The sequence below is a fragment of the Aulostomus chinensis genome, chromosome 2, assembly GCF_037954235.1.
Source record: "Aulostomus chinensis isolate RoL2024-O1b breed Wild chromosome 2, RoL_Achi_v1.0, whole genome shotgun sequence".
Lineage (NCBI taxonomy): Eukaryota > Metazoa > Chordata > Actinopteri > Syngnathiformes > Aulostomidae > Aulostomus > Aulostomus chinensis.
In genome coordinates, this window is record NC_141321.1 from 29,156,582 (window position 1) to 29,173,926 (window position 17,345).

At 44.9% G+C, this 17,345-nt stretch overlaps 1 protein-coding gene across 6 annotated transcripts in view; it reads left to right on the forward strand.

The window, feature by feature from the left end:
• Window positions 1-205: 205 nt before the first annotated feature.
• The window catches only part of chd9 (chromodomain helicase DNA binding protein 9), an 81,172-nt gene continuing 64,032 nt past the window's right edge, over window positions 206-17,345 (forward strand). For 4 of the 6 annotated variants that reach the window (XM_086189080.1, XM_086189097.1, XM_086189107.1 and 1 more), the window contains exons 1-3: window positions 206-311; window positions 386-521; window positions 6,120-7,764. In XM_086189080.1, coding sequence (XP_086045206.1) covers window positions 6,229-7,764 — 1,536 coding nt within the window. In that variant the 5' untranslated portion in view covers window positions 206-311; window positions 386-521; window positions 6,120-6,228. Of the gene's footprint in view, window positions 312-385; window positions 522-1,292; window positions 1,463-6,119; window positions 7,765-13,859; window positions 13,970-17,345 lie in introns of those variants that run through there. The other 2 variants (XM_086189089.1, XM_086189135.1) reach the window with 2 other exon arrangements.

Here is a 17,345-nt window from a genome sequence, read left to right on the forward strand (position 1 = left end):
CTGTTAATCGCATTCACCCCGGGAAAATGTTGCTTAGACAGCCACTAGAGGTCGCTACGCACCCGCGTTGAGGAGCAGCTCTCCCGCTTCTGACACGCTCGCATGCAGGAGAGACTCCAGTCCATGTGCGAAAGTAAAACCTCTCCGGATTGGCTTTGCTTGGTACGCGGCCATCTTATGCGCTGTGTCAACATAGCGACTTTACACACGAATCCCGGATTCAATCAGCCTCTCACCGCGGCTGGATAGAGGCGATGGTGCGGAATAACTACTTACAGTGGGAGAAGAGGGTGTTAATTCGCCGAGAAAAGGTAAAATTGTGGCAAATTGTGAAAGGTCCAATCAGAGAGGAGGTCACTAATATGCAAATGTGGTGTTATCACAGTCACGTCAGCAGCAGCGGTAGAGCAGCTGTGCCGAGGTCGCCAGCAGGAGTACAACTAACAACAGTCACAACTTCGCCGATATCACTCTCTCCCTACATTCACGTCTGGGGGCTGCTGCTTTGACGGTAATCCCAGGTAAGAAACCACACTCGAACGTTGCTTGATTCGGTGTCTTGTCCTCGTTAGGATACGTTTCATTCAAGCGAGGAGCTGTCAAATTTCTGACAGTCAGCCAGTGAGGCTCGCCTCAGCTGCCTGATGACACACACACGCACGCACGCACACACACACACGCACACACACACACACGCCGCCTTGCTATGTCTTTTCCTACTGGAGGCGAGAGACTTGACAAACTTGACCATATCACTTTTAGCTCCGCTCCAACTGAACGTGTTTATACTTTTATCGTAGTTTGCGTGGTATAAAAAAAGAAAAAATGGCTGCAAAAACGACTCTTGTGGGTTTTTTTTTTAAATTTTCCTTTTTTATATACTTGTCATGGTGGTCCTGAACTGACAGCGACCAGTCTTGTTCAGTCAGCGCCGTACTTAACACGGTTAGCACCGCCGGAAAGGAGGAGAAACGAAACTCCGCTGTGGTTGAAACAAACTAACCCGGAGTTAGTTGCGTTATCACGGATATTATCAATATCGACCTCTCTATCCATCCATCTCCACCCTCGAAACTTACCCCCTCCCCCCGTCCTCGCCCTCCTCCTCCTCTCCCTCCTCCCCCTCCTCCTCTTCCTCATCGATGAAGAAGCGTCACGACACCTTTTTGAATCCTTCCCAAGTGGTTCGAAGCACGTGCGACTGGCTTCGACCACCCGGCGCGACCGTTTAACCCCCCTCCCTCACACACACACACACACCCCTCCAAAAAAAAAGATTCAAATACCCCCCACCCCTCCGTCACCACCGGTCCCCTCCTCCACGTGCGTTCATTTCGGTCAGTTGGCTAGCAGCTGCGCGTGCAGGAGCGCAACACATGACCAAACACCGGAGCAGAATTCAGCCATTGCTGCGCGAGGATGAAGAGGATGCTCCTTAACCCCAGCTGCCAATAATAAAGAAGTAAGACTCCTCAGAAACATTCGCTAAAAACATTGTTGATGAATAAAACAACACATGCGCATTTTCAGCCCTCACTAAACTTTGACGGTGTTTGGCTAAAGGTGCGCACAAAGTAGCAATTAGCGGGTTCGAAGTCAGCGGGTTGGACGGCGACCACCGGGCGGGTCTGTTTATGGTGCCGACTGATATTTGACGTCAGCGCCCAGGGCGTCGTGTTTATGTAGGAAACAGCTGGAGGTCGGACGGCTGTGAGCGGCTGGTCTGTGCCTGGGGGCTTGGGGGGTGGGGGGTGGGGGTGGGGGGTCGTTTAAAGGTTAGTTTAGCAGGTTTAGGATCACACCAGATTAATTCAGGGGTGAGACTACAGAATCACCTTTAATCTATAACCCCCCCCCCCCACACACACACACACACACACTGAATATTCAGATATTGATATGTTTGTTTGTTTTGAGGATATCTGATATGCCAGTTTATTATTATTATTATTATTATTATTATTATTATTATTACAAGTGACATGGCTGATAGCAGATATTTACAGACATTCTGTGGATTAAAAGACAACTTTCTATGATATTTATACATTTAAATTATATATTTTTTCCTCTGTTGTATGGGAAGATGCTTGAACAAAACTAGACTGATGGGGGGGGGGGGGGACAGACCAATGTGTGTGATACAGACATTGTTTTGGGACTCATGATGGGTCCAGGGTTGAGAAGTTACCAAAAAAAAAAAGATCAAATTTTAAAATTTAGTTTCACTTGCATTTTATCCTTTTAGTAAATCTTAAAAGGACTAATAAATATGCTTTGATTGTCTCCAATAAGAGTCGAAAAGAACTTAAAATAATAGAAACAGGCGTGCAGTGGCATCACTGTGGGCTCACAGCTAGGAGGAGATCCCTTCCGTGCCCTCGTTGGGTCTCTGAGTTTTCCTCTGTCTTCCTCCTACAGTCCAGTGACAAACTGGTTAGGTTAACTGGGAGCTCTAACTTGCCCTCGTGTGAGTGAGAACATTGCCTGCCTGGATATGTAAGCCCTGTGACTGACTGGCAGCCTGTCAGGAGAGTGTCACGCCCTCCTCGCCCAGCGAACAGATAGTCATATTTGTTGTGCTGTTCTTGAAGTGATGGAACGCAAACACTTCATTTATTCAATGCATGCCACAAATCTCACAGTGTCATGCCTACTGGCCTGCTGATGAGTAATGAGTCACACTTGTCTTTTTTTTTTTTCCAGGAAGTCAAGTGCAGTGAAGGGCAGCACAGTGGTTAGCTCTGTCGCCTCACAGCAAGAAGGTTCCGGGTTCGAGCCCCGGCTCGAGCACGGGGTCTTTCTGTGTGGAGTTTGCATGTTCTTCCTGTGCCTGTGTGGGTTCTTGGGCTTCCCGCCACAGTCCAAAGACATCAAGAGGGGACGAGGCTAGTCAGATACTCTAAATCAGGGGTGTCAAACTGATCCAGTAAATCGCCAGTGTGGCTGCAGGTTTTCAATCCAACCAAGCAAAAGCAACACCTGATCCAACAAATGAGCTGTGTGGACGCAGCTTGATTGATTTTAAGTTGAATCAGGTGTCGCTTTTGGTCGGTTGGAATGAAAACCTGCAGCCACACCAGCCTTTACTGGACCAGTTTGACTAAATTGACCGTAGGTGTGGCTGTGAGTGTGAATGGTTGTCTGTCTCTATGTGTTGGCCCCGAGATGGACTGGTGACCCGTCCAGGGTGAACCCCACCTCTCGTCCTAACGCTGCTGGGATAGGCTCCAGCCCCCCCCCCCCCCCGCGACCCTTAACAGTATAAGTGGTCTAGAATGGATGGATGGATGGAAGTACAATGAAAATAAACCAAATCCCATTCAGGGCTGACTTTTTTTTTTGTGGTGTGACCTCAGTTTGAAGTGTCCTATTGGAATCGGTAGACATTTGCCAATTCTGCTCTGGTGGAGGTGGTCAGTTGAGGGAGGCAGCAAGGTGCTCTACCACCACTTTTGCTGTTAAAAACAGCAAATCAAGTTCAAATTAATCCGTATTTTGGACTTGAGTTGCCTCCAATTTTTCCTCTGTGCGACACTTGGCTGTGTGCTCATTGTCTGCATCTTCTAGAAATCACATCCCAGGGCAGTCACATGATTCACCAATTTTAAAAAAAGAAAGAAAGCTGACAGAGAAATCAGAATTTGGATGCAAAACCCAAACAGGAATGGCTTCATACCTCTGTCAACCTCTCTTTTTTTTATTGGGAGGTGTAACTGGTGGTTGTGTGGAGCGAGTGATAGTTCAATTTTATGGTACTGGCCTGTTGGCACGGTTGTGCGCTTTAGCAGGAAATGTGCGAGGTATCAAACCTCCCCAATCAATGATTTAGTTTTCTGAGCCTTTATTTTTGTAAAGGCTTAAAGTATTTAAATGGAATAGAACTTAATGTTGCACATATTAACTCAATTAGTGTGAGGTGTGAAAGAAAGTTTCAACTGCTGTGCTTAGCTTAATTTAGCACCACTCCTCATTACTCATCAGAATTTATGGGGAAAAAAAAAAAAGATCTTTAACAAGCTGTTTGTAGGATTTTTACTTTGAATGACTGTTGAAATAAACAACAGCTCTTTATTAACCTGTAATTATTCAGGGGAATCTCACTGAGTGTGGTAATCTCTTTGCAGGAGGCCCTGATCACACTCATGCAAGTATATTACTTTTTCCCACTACACCCAGGCACATCCGGGGGGGGGTGTTAAAAAAAAACAGGTAAAGCCGGTTGATCGAGTTCCCATTGCAAATACACAAGGAGTTAACTGTCTGTTTTTGGATTGTCTTGTGGTGTGTCATGTTTATGTCACAAACAAAATCACCACACTGGAAAGATTTGAAAGTCGTCAAAAAAAGTACCAAATTGTAATATCTGGTGTTTGTATGGACTTTTTGGTAGCTGCAGTAAAAGCAGCGTGGAGGACAGTGACGGGGTTTGGTTGTAGTTATTCTTTTCGTCTGTCTGTCTGTCTGGCAGTTCTGTTATTCAAACTTGATGCTGGCTTTAAAAAAAACAACTGTTAGATTGGCTGCCTGCTTGAACACAGAAAGGTTGAATTTGTGGTTGAGATGAAAAAACTTTAACCTGCTGTTTATCTTTTGATAGTCTAGTCCTGATCGCTCGCTGTGGGTGGGTCTGAGACTGGAAGTGCCAGAAGCTGGTGGCTGCTTGTCACATGTGTCAGCTCTAAGTGGGTGTCAGCAGGTTTTTTTAGCGAAGGGGCTTTATGCAGAGTCCAGCCTGGAAGCTGCCCAGTGCAACTACAGTGTGATCGGCTGGCCACTGAGCATCTCCATGGCAGCAGTGGGAGTTCAGGCCTTGCTCCAGGGCATCTCAGTGGTGGTAATGAGGGAGGGTCAAGCATTGCCTCTTTTCTCATTTAGATTTACCCTGCGTGTGTTGGGCTTGAACTAGTAACCTTCCTACAACAAGCTTGCTTTTCCAACCTTTAGGTTCACGCTGCCTCTGCTTATAAATTAAATGTGTGTGCCGTGACTTGGCAAACACTCCTGGGTGAAAAGATATAAGATATTGATTCATGATTAGATGTTGAGATATGATTAATTATTTCACAATCTGCTTACGGTAAAGTAAACTGTGAGTCACTCAACTGTGGGTATTAAATGGAAATGACACAGTTCGCTCATATTGGTTTGATTTTGAGCAAGAAGGCCCCCAGGCAAGTGAAAGTTCTAAAAACATAACACATTGTTGTTAGTTGGCTCTGGTACATTGCATATGTTAAAGGTAAACAGTTTCTAACCTGATTGTATTTATTTAGCATAGTTTTAAATCTCACCTGCAGCTGGAGAGTTAAATAAAGACATCATCTCTATAAGTTTCCAGTTAAATCTTTTTTGCTTAATCTACTTTATCAACCAGCCTTACTGTCATTTGAAATGCATCAACTGACAAATGCAAAAAACAAAAACAAAAAACAAACTTGGCACGAAGATCCTGGAGAAATGCATGTGTTTATTTTGTCCCGTGCACACGGCAAGTCAACATCATGACAGTCCTGGTTAGCCTCTGTCATTTTCTGCTGGTCTGCGGTGGTAGAAAACACACCCACAATGGACCTCATCTGCCTCTGTCCTGGGCTGTTGAAATTCTATCAGCTCTCTGCACCTCCCCACATTCTGCAGCGACAAGGCAGGCAGCGTCATGGGTCGCTGGGGGGGGGGGGGGGGGGGGGTTTAGGAAGAGGCACTTGCTGGTGGCTGGTTGTTGGTTTGCATCAGCTGCTTTGCTGCACACATGAAAGATCCTGTACAGGTAATCCCCAGTACAACGTTCTCCTAGACCCCTCTGACCTCACCATTAGCAAGTTTTTGAAAGCTTTTCTTCTATCACTGGATGGACATTGATGCAATTCTACTAGACTCCAAGCATGTAGCCGTGATGAAGGAATGGAAGATAAAAACAGATGTGGTGGGGAAAATTGCCATGCCATCTAAGGCTGAAAAAGTTCATTTAATTGGTATTGTATGGTGGGTTTTCCTCAGGCTATTCTTAATTTGAAAATTCATGATTTATTGTCTTTAAAATATTTTAATAACACTCACAGTCCCTTCCACCCATCGCGATGCTTAATTGTAATATTTTTTCTCTTTGTTTTGGACAGGGACACCAATATGATGGACGTGCTGTAGCTCCAAGGACAGTGTGGTTCATTGGGACCAGCTTGGGTCCAGTGAAATTCCAAAGGTTACAGCAACCATCCAAGCCCCACCATGGACTTCTTTGACGACCCTAACCTCTTTGGTGGAGGCTTTGAAGGGTTGGATGAGGATGCCTTCCCCTCAGCACCATCATTTTCGGATGAGTTAAATCTGAGTGCTGACTTTGAGCCTCTCCAAGTGGAGTCTCTTGGCCAGGGGAAGCACCAAGACATGATGCCACCAGTTGCCTCCACCCAGCAAGCCATGCCCACCTACAGTCAGCAGATGGGTCACTACATTGGCATGAAGGCACAGAATTCAATGGGCCAGGCATTTTCTGGTCCTAGAGGCACAGGTGGTGGAGGTGCTGGTATGATCGCAGAGCAACACAGCCAGTACCACAACGCCACTATGACCCAGGTACCTCCGACCAGTGAGCTGTTCTTCAACAGTAGCAGTCCAATGTGGGGCAACCAGGATCAGAATGGAAATATGTACCACCCCTTATCTCAACAGCAACAACCGCTTTGTCATCAGCAGCAACAACAGCACAACCAGCAACTTCATGTCAGACAGCAGCAGCAGCAGCAGCACCCCTCCTGTCATCGTCAACAGCAGCACAGAATGCAGCAGCAGCTGCAACCACAACAGCAGCAAAGTCGTCAACAACAGCTGTTTAACCAGCCCCAGCACCAACAAATTAACACACAGACTCTGTCCCTGCAGCAACAGCAGCATCATAATTTCTCTTTTCATCAGGAAAGTCAAACTCAGAGCCAACAGCAAGTTCAGCATCAGCCAAGGTTTCATTCTAGAGCTCTGCCAAACAAGTCTTATTTGGAAAGTCAAAATGACTCTCTGACCAGAACTTGCTTACAGCAGCAGCAGGGCAGCTACCAGTTGAATAGAAGAGATCAAGTCTTTTCTGGATCAGGACTGGGTGACAGTAACCTGCCCCTGACCATGCATTCATCATCGATGATTCACTCACTTCCCACTTACTCTGTTAGCTCTACAGCCACTTACCAAGCGGCTCAGTACCCCACCTATCCCGGAGAACCAGAAATGCCTAGTCTTGGTCAGCAGGCTCTATCCTCAGCTCCTGTGTCTCGGCCCACCACGACCGTGGCTCCCCTCACTTCAACTGTGCCCGAGCTCTCAGGAGCAGTATGTCAGTTTCCATCTGCATCAGTTATGGGTCAGCAGCATGCTAGGACCCCAGCTAGCCAGGCAGAGGAATGTACTTTCCAGGCTTTACAGTGTTCCGTAGAAACCCAGGGAAACTGCAAGTCATCTGATATGTTCGGTGAATCGATGAGCTGCTACCCCAGTATTTCTGGCCATCTGCCCTCTGACCAGTCTCAGAGCTGCAGAGCCATCAACCCTAATGGATATCAAACACTTGGAGACAATTTCCTGCCATCAGAGGCTCAGGATGGAGATTTGGAGGGGCTGGGACCCCCTGACCTCCTACCTGACCTCCTACCCCACCTGGAGGCTGCTCTCAGTCAGCAGGATGAATCAAACAGTTCCTGGGCTGCTTCCAGCAAGGAGTGGGGACATCACCACAGGAAGCCACCGCTTGTTGAGCACGTCAAGGAAGAGAAGGTAATAAACCAGTGCTGATCATCTGTCTTTCCATGACTGTATAGTTTCTATAAACTGAGGCACATGCATCTCTGGAGATAAACTAATAGCAGAGCAACTTTGAAAATTGCATATTCTTTCCTGGCATTATTCACATTCACAGAGCCTGTCAATGTGTGCCTGTTGCTTTTTGGAACATATTACACTGAAACTTAGTTCTTTTTAACCTATCAAACCTGAGTGCAGTATCTGCTATTTATTTATTTTTACCAATATGATGATTATTTTAGTATTCTCTTTCTGATAGGCTGCATGTTGTGCCATCACCTGTCATGTTGAACTAATAATCCAAATCAAAATCATGCATGCCCTGCTGGAAATCTCAATCAGTATTAGAAATGGTGAGGCAAGTAGAGAACTGATACTTGGGCCTGCCTCAAAGCCCCATGAAAATGATAATGGTCTGTCCAGCTCGGCCCGTCTATCTGCCCAGTGCACCGACAGCAGGTCAGGCCTGATTAGGCTAAGAGTGGAGTGTCTTCAGGACTTAGCTGTAAGCATACTTAGGGCTATATCAAGATGTGGGTCAGGGCAAGCCAGAAGCACTTGCATACTGCCTCGCTGGTGTGTGGGGGAAGGTTGCACACTGTTGTGGTAGCTGCCACAGTGTTGTGTGTCTGCCTGTGTGTGTGTGTGTATGAGTGAGGAGAGTGCATGTGCACGTGTGAGAGAGCAGGCAGGAGGAAAAGAGTGTGGTAAAGAAGAGTGGTTAGCCCTCAAGGGAGGGGGAAGGGGTTTGGGAGATGGAGAGAGCAGTGGCTCATGGAAAAAGACAGACAGCTTAGGAAAGAAAGGGAGAGAATGAGACAGAGGAAGAGCACGAGTGGGAGAAGACAAGCAGAGGGGGATGCTGGGTGAATGCATTAGCTGGCTGTAACAGGCTTGAGGCGGTTCCCGGACCTCAGTTGGCCAGTTACTTAGCAGCATCCACAGAGACTCCTCGAGTGACACATGACTCGCAGCAAAAGCATACAAGTTTCAATATGGTCTGCAAATGTGACTTTTTTTCTTTGCTCAGTATTTTTTTTTTTTTTTTACTTCCACAGTGTCACTTCAAAAGCAACATATGACTCAACAACAATCATATAAATAATCAGCTTGGACAGAGTTTGATCCTCTGTCCTCCATACATCTGCTGACTAAAGGTCAAACAGCAACTGGGTAACCTGTGGCCCACTTTTTTCTAGCCAGGCTAAATTGATGAAAGTTTTGCTTTGTGGCTGAAAATATCATCATCGTCTCAGTTGGTCTGAATGTCCAATGCAGCTTGATTACGTTAACTAATTCTGAGCAGGACGGGGATTCTGTGTTATCACTTTAGAAAGTAAGTCTATAATATTTTGTGCTATGGACAGTTCATATCTGGGTCAATTCCCACAGTAATGTCAACACAAGTGATCACATGCGCTCAGAAGGTAAAACTGTCCCACATCTACATGTGAGAGAACACTCAGGGATGTTGAAATGTAATCGTTTGATAGGAATATGAAAGGACACAGTATATGTGAAATAATATACATTCAGAGTATCATTCCAGGTACAAAGATAGTCGGATTTCACATGCTTGATTGGAGATGGGCCTCTTTATTGGCCAGAACCAGAGTGACAGACAGCTGTCAACACAGTAAAACACTGAGATATTTAAATTCTAGGGCTGTACCCAACTAAGTATTATCTGAAATTGTCTGTTCAATATCTCTACAACTGGGCGGTTGTCACTGATGAGCCACTGCTGAGAATAGATACGTGGGCAAATCAATTTGAAGTTTGCTGCTGGCTCAGATGTGTCTGGAGTGGTTAAACATGAAATGTTGCCAGAGATTGGAGGTCCTGCTGCTGGGGACAGCTAATTTAAGAGCACACTCACACTAGGTGATCTATACACGCCCAAGCACATTTGTCCCCTAAAGTCTGGTTTGTTTGCGCGGACACAGTATGTTACCTTGGCCTTGCAGGGTTGGAAGAGGTGGACTTCGGCATGTGAACGTCATAGGCCTAATATCTATGTAATGTACAAGTACATAAACAGTAGTTCAATAAGAACAGCAGTATCCCCCTATCTTTTCCAGAATACTCACAGATTCTCCTCCTCCAGGGGTGAATAAACAGAAATGATTCTGTGAGTAAACTGTCTTAGCCTCTCAACATCTTGACTTGAAGATTCTCAGGGGTTTCCTAACTGAGAATTTGAGCCATCAAGTTGCGGAGGCAGCCTGAGTTAATTCAGTGTATTCTATATGTGTTAAAATATGTTTGCAAGTGAACAAGACGTCCACAGTGCTCCTAGGACAGATACAGTATCACCACATCTCGCTAAATACAAATGGATTAAAATCAGTTTGAAATTTCAATTATGAAGCTACAGTTTTATGATAGTCTTCAATGAGTTTTTAGGGATTTCAGCTTGGAATAACAGGTCACAGTATAATCGGACTGTCAGCATGTTTACTGCTGGTCGAATTGTTTGTAATTCTACGGTGACTACCTGTGCTTGGAGATCCCCTCAAAAGCAAGAGATGCGTGTAGTTGCTGAGTCGGGTGAGTGGATAGACAGGCTCAGTGAGTCATACCTGAACACCGTATTGTTTCATCATTAAATATCAAGAAAGCTATTTTAAGAAATGAAAGCTAAAGACCAAGGAAACTCGCATCCTTGCTCTTTTAAGATATTGTTTAATATTTTTCTGAAGCCACTCATCTCCAACTAGACACATGCACATCATGCAAACATGCATATTTCACAAGTAAGCACATATTTTCCAAGGTTTTCTTTCATTGTCACTGACGGCAGGCTTTGCATTTTCCTACCAGCCTTTCAGTATCAGGACTTATCTACTCTGAACAACAGGATGACTTCAGTGTTACAGTTACAGTTTCAGGGACTAATTTAAATGTCTTAAACAGCGTCATCTTCCAGGCAGTGGACTCACTGGCTTGATTCATTATCCCTGACCATGAGCCAAGACAAAGTCTGTGTGTCAGATGCTGCTTCAGTTATCCCACAACAGGCAGCAGAAGACAACAAAACCAGGGGTCTCACCAAAACGGCTCGCCCACACCGGTAAAATTTTCATTTCCATAGTCCCTTGATTGCAACGGGGCCATGAACCACTGCGGAACGATCCAGCCGCTCCCTGTCTGTGTCAACAGCCCTGTGTTGATGCTTACAGAATGACTGTGCTATACATGCGCACTGATTTGTGAAGAGCCCGCTCTGATAGTGTGTTTGCTAAACAGGCAAGGCATCAAGGGATAGCTGCCCATTCTTCACTGCCCCCGCAGTGAATGTGGCTAATTAGGATTTCCAAATGTTACAGTCGTCAGCTGTTGCTGTGATGAGCTCTTGGTGGTTCAAGATTGAAACATCGTCCCAGGTGGCTGAATTCAGAGGTTAAACTGGCCCTGTTGTAATGATCTAAATTCAAATTAAGAGATGTGTGTAGAACTATGGTCCTGCCTATGAATGTGTGCTCTTTTCTCTGCTATACTACTACTCTACCTATTCTGACTGGCTAGGTCATTAAAAAATGACATCAGGTTAGTCAAGTCATTTTTATTTGTATAGCGCCAAATCACAACAAAAGTTATCTCATGACACTTTACAAGTAGAGCAGGTCTAGTACCACACTCCTTCTATGAATTTACACACAACAATTCTCCATCAGCAAGCACATCCTGCAACAGGGGCGATGAAAACCTTCCTTTTAACAGACTGGAACGTCGAGCAGATCCAGGATCAGTGGGGACGGCCTTCTGCTTTGACCGGTTGGGGGGGGGGAAGAGAGCACGAGAGCGGGGCAGAGACAACGACAGATGATGGAGGAAGACAGATATGCAGAAGGAAAGAGTGGGACAGAGATAAAGAGGGAGAGAAAGGGAAGAGACTGATGGACAGACAGAGACATGAGCAGGTGGTGCTACGGGTGGCAGCTTGAGCCTCTTCAGGTCTGTAGCCTCCTCCAACAGCACCTGGGATCTTGGATGCGGGGAGCTTGAAGGCTCCAGAGAAGAAGAAGAAGAGTTAGTAACACATATGAGTATGATTTTATATATGACACATATAGGAGGACAGAGAGGAGGAGAGAGAAGCCCAGTGCACCATGGGAGATCCCCCGGCAGTCTAAGCCTATAGCAGCATATCTAAGGGCCAGCCTAAGCAGTCTCAACTATAAGTCTGATCAAAAAGGAAGGTCTTAAGTCTTCTCTTAAACATAGAGAGGGTGTCTGCATCCCCAACCGAAACTGGGAGACAGTTACACAGGAGGGGAGCCTGATAGCTGAAGGCTCTGGCTCCCATTCTACTTTTAGAAACTTTAGGAACCGCAAGTATCACTTCATCCTGGGAGCAAAGGGTTCTTGCTGGATAATAGGGGACTGCGAGCTCTGTCAAATATGAAGGTGGCTGATTGTTGAGGACTTTGTATATTAGAAGAATTTTAAATTCTATTCTGAATTTGACAGGGAGCCAATAGAGAGAAGCCAGTACAGGGGAGACATGGTCTCTGCAACCAGTTCTAGTCAACATGCGGGCAGCAGCGTTTTGGACCAGCTGTAGAGTCTTTAGGGACTTGCTGGTGCAGCCTGATAGGAAGGAATTGCGGTAATCCAGCCTGGAAGTGACAAAAGCATGGACTAGTTTTTCTGCATTTTTTTGAGACAGGATGTGCCTGATCTTTGCAATGTTACGTAAATGAAAGAAAGCAGTCCTAGAGATTTGCTTAATGTGGGAGTTAAAGGACAGATCCTGATCAAAGAGAACTCCTACGTTCCTTCCAGTAGTGCTGGGGACCAGGGTAATGCCATCCAAGGTACTTATCTCATTAGATAGGGTGTGTCTAAGGTGTTTGGGCCCAGCACGATAACCTCAGTTTTGTCAGAGTTTGATAAAAAGAAATTATGGGTCATCCATGTTTTTATTTCCTTGAGACGGGCCTCCACTTTTGTCAGCTGATTTGTTTCATGCGGATGCATTGATAAGTACAGCTGAGTATCTTCTGCCTAACAGTGAAAATTAATCGAGTAAAGAAATTTATAAAAACAAAACAAACAAAAAAAACCCTGACACCTGATACATAAAACCTGGGACTGACAGATTTGACAAAGACAAGTTGGCTCTGCAGGCCCCTCCCCATTGAAGGGTTGTTGCCTAGAAGCAAGATACGCGGTATACATATGTGAGAAGCTGAATCTATGTACCGCTATCTCAACAGTCACCAGTTTGTATAGTCTCTATGTGGTGACAGATGTTTCCACACTGCATTTGAATTTGTTGTGGTATATCTGTTCTCCAGTGTCATTAGTCTTGTATGTCGGTGTCACTACAGCAGCTATAATACTTGCTGTAAGGCGACGCGAAGATATTGCTGGATGGTGATGAGGCCTGGGCTGTAGCCACTACAGGCCCCCTGGCTGTGACACTGATCAGGTGCCTCCTTCCTACCCGCATCGGTTTAGATGTATTATCTGATGTCACTGCTCACCCTCTCTACCCTGTCTTGGCCTCTGAGGTGTGTTGGCAGTAAGCAGCTAAGGCTGAGTGTGTGTGTGTATGTGTGTGTGTGTGTGTGTGTGTGTTACATGCTAGCTTTCTGCTATATGCCTGTACACAGACCTCAGTGAGGTTTATGTAACTCCTTGCCAACCAGATGACCGGACTGGACAAGCAACACCATAATCAGCCCTGAAACTTGACACTGTTCTCTCAACCAACAACCCACATGAGCCACACACATGCTGATTTTGCGCACAATCACACAGCCCTGGGAAACCTGCTGCTTCGGCAGCCACATGGTGATAGGCTGTCTCATTCACACACTCAGAGATCACCTCCCCCAACGTCAATACACAACCCACCCTCCCTCTTCCGGCTCTCTCTTTCTCTCTCTCTCTCTCGCTCTCGCTCTGTCTCTCTCCCCACCTCTCTCTGTCAAGTGTTCTGTCTGTCTGCATCCGGCCTGTTTGGAAGCCTGACAGATAAGTGTGGGGGCGGGGGATGTCTAAGGGGTCAGAGGTAAACAGGATGTCAGGCGGTCTTTGCATTTGCCGGAAGGGGAGGGGTTGATGGCGTAGGATGTTGGGGAGGAGCTGAGAGAGGAGAGGGAGGAGGGAGTTGTACTTGGACTGTGTGTCTGGAGCATGTGGGAACTCTGCCAGCCCAAACTGCACCGTAGGTTTGAATTTAAAGTATGCTCTTTTATTCTACTGGCTTTCCAATTCCTTCCCTCTATGGCTTGCCTTCTTCTCAAGGGATTAAATGGCTGTGAACCTTATTTTGGGCAGAGGGGTTGGGCAAGTGTATGCCCCAGTCAAGTGTGTGTGTGTGTGTGTGTGTGTGTGTGTGTGTGTGTGTGTGTGAGAGAGAGAGTGGCTGGAATGCAAGACTTTTTGAATGTGATGTGGGGGAACCTCACTGAACTTGGGTTAACCTTTTGACTGGTGGAAAGTGGGAAGCTTGAAGGTTAAACTACCACAGTGTCTCTGGGTATATAAAGACATGTTTCACATAGACTGTATGACAACCACTTGGAATATATCTTTAGTGAAGGGTGGACCAGAGGAACCAGATAAGGCATGAAGCAGTTATGACCCCTATGCCCTTGTGTTGACAACTAACAACTGCCAGCCCAAGTGCAAAGGGAAGCCTCTAAAACTACTGATACAAACATCGTCATATTGAGTAAAGAGTAAAGTGGCTGTCGTAACTTTGTCCTCTGACGGTTGACATTTCCTTTGAGCAGCACAGTTTACTTTGAAGGAGCTTGATGTCTGCCACGTTGTCTGCTGTTGGCAGTTAGCTTGCTAGTTACTGATTTGTAACTGCAGCAAAACAGTTTGACCGTAGGAAGTCATTAGCTTGTTGCCATGGACACAGATGTTGCAAGTCGAGACTTTGTTTATCGTGTGTCATGCTTGTACAATAGTCAAAGGCTAATGGCGGGTCAATTTCGCGTACTCGATACATTTTTTATTAAGTAGAAAGTCCACTTTCGTATCTGGTATGTCATGGGCATCTCTCCTTTCATAGTCCACATACAGCTGAACAATTTTCAAAAAGGTACGATGAACAAAACTGATATTAATAGTAAACAAATGACAATTGACAGAAATCAATGGCTGTCGCCAATTCACCCCTTCTTGGTGTTGCTGTTCATGTACAGGTTTCCTTGGTTTAGTGTCGTAACTTATTAGTAGACTCCCATAAACGGATCATTACCATGACCACTTACCACCATGTTTGCAGAAACTAGTGTTGTCTTGATGCAGCAATTTTTTTGTGGAAATAAACATGATCACTGTAAATGTGCATGTGTTTTTATGAAGGTCAGTGTAATATTTCTTGAGAAACTAACAACTTTTTCAAGGACATTGGTAGAGGGGTCAAGAAGGGCCAAAGAGGGCAAATCACTTTTTTTTTTTTTTTTACTAAATTAGAAAAGTATAAATAATTTCAGAAGAAAAGAGTGGAAAGATACAGATGTGAACCAGACTGTACCCAAAATGTGGCAACAGCTGCCTGTTACAATAGTTGGTAAACAGATATAAGTCTAAACAGCGTCTTCTGTTAACCACTTTTTTATTACAGACAGTTATCATTTTTCGCAGTGGTTGATGGAGTAATTCATGTAGTACTGAAATTGACCCTGCAGTGTATGCTGTCTGAACCAAACCAATAATTGTATCTGATCTCAGCATGTACTTGATCGTCTCCAGTCAGAAACACCTGACTAAACTTTAACAACGTCCCGTGGTTTATTAACTGAGTACACTTTCATTGTGTGAAAGCTAAGGATGTAAGATAAATGTCATAGTGTGAAAGTACTGCACTAGTGAACTATATTAGTGTACAAAGTATCATGATACAGAAAAGGGGATGCATAGTGTTTGATCTTTTTGCCAATGTCCAATATGTCAGTGTTTTACCACTGATTATAGCTGGTAGGTAATTCATATTTTAAAAAGGTGTAAACATTGTGACTTTTAGACAGTGAATATTTAAGATTCCTCATCATTTATGATGAGAGCAGAAGAAAACGATGGAACGAAAGTGGGACAATATAAATTTTGACCATCAGACAAACACTGATGGTTAAAACTGCCCAATATCTGCCAATACTGATAATATGCGAACACATGCATGAGATACTCAAAGTGCAAGTACCTCAAAGCTGTTCTTAAGTACAGTATTGTGTGAATTTGTTTAGTTACATTCCACCGCTTCTTTAATGACCTTTAATCTGTGCCAAAGTAGCTAAACTCTTCTAAAAAATGGCATTTTAAATTGAGACCCAGGGTGAAGAAAAGCCTGAAAAAGTGCATGAGGACAGTCTGGAAACATAACATAAAAATCCCCTTGATATATTGTGATTAATACACTACTGTAGATCTTCTGTTGACAAGTCCAAAAACAAGGTCCACCACCATACCTTCACCTGAAGCACATGCAAGGTGCTTGTAAAGAGTCTTGGGCACGTCTGGTTTGACTACAGCGTTTTCCCCTATGGGACATCAGCTACTTCCTTAAACTGTCACTTGTCACTGGTTTGCTACATCAGGCTCATTAAATGCCTATTTATAAGGTAAAATTTACACATAGTTAGCAACTCTTTAAAATGAATACCCACAGAAAAAAGAGGGGGAGGAAAAAGCAGCTCAAACAAAAAGAACTTTGTGTGAAAGAAGAAATGGAGGTAAATGAGGTGGAAGAGCCTGGTTGTGGTATAATTGCTGAGGCTGTGGTGATCAGGTGTTCTCTCCATACTTACTATTACATTATTTTTGTTGAGTAACTTCACCCTTTTCAAATGCTGAAGGTTCATTTTATTTACAATCTAAAGGCACGTTTCCACTGCCTTACTTTGGCTCGGGTCGGGTTGGTACGGCTTGGTACGGGTTAGTTTCCACTAGCAGTGGGTACCACGTCAGCATGGGTGGACTCAACGGCGGAGAGTTCCCTGGCGTAATTTGTGTGCAACAAAACAACAACAATGGACAAAATGGATGCAGCATTATCCCTGGTGCTTGGTCTGGGGTTTTTGCTTACACTAAAAGTAAGGGACAACAGACAGGCAAGACTTTAAGCAGCGAAACAGAACACCCAAGAAAAGTATAAGAGACTAAACAAGCAATCGACGAATATTCTGCCGAGGCCAAGATGATACAAAGTAGACGACGTAAGCTGGTAAGTTACCCAATCAGGGCCCTGCTCTGTGTTTACGTCACATTTCAGTCTCTGCTCGCTTGGAACCCCAGCGGAGCAGGGACCAAAATGCTAACGGTTAGTACCGTGTTGAGGCCAGTGGAAACGGGGCCAAACCGAAATGACCCGAGCCAAGGTGAGCCAGTGGAAATGCACCTTTTAATGATATATACATGTAGAATTAGCATTTCAACTTTGTCAGTCCATTTACAGCAGTTCAGTGTCTTCTGTCACAGACAGTTTTTGTGGAGTAGGAGAGTAGAAATTGACTTGAACGGAGTACACAAGCTTGACAGCATCCAAATTTATTTGGGCCTGCCATGAAGTTCCCAAGGTAACATTAATC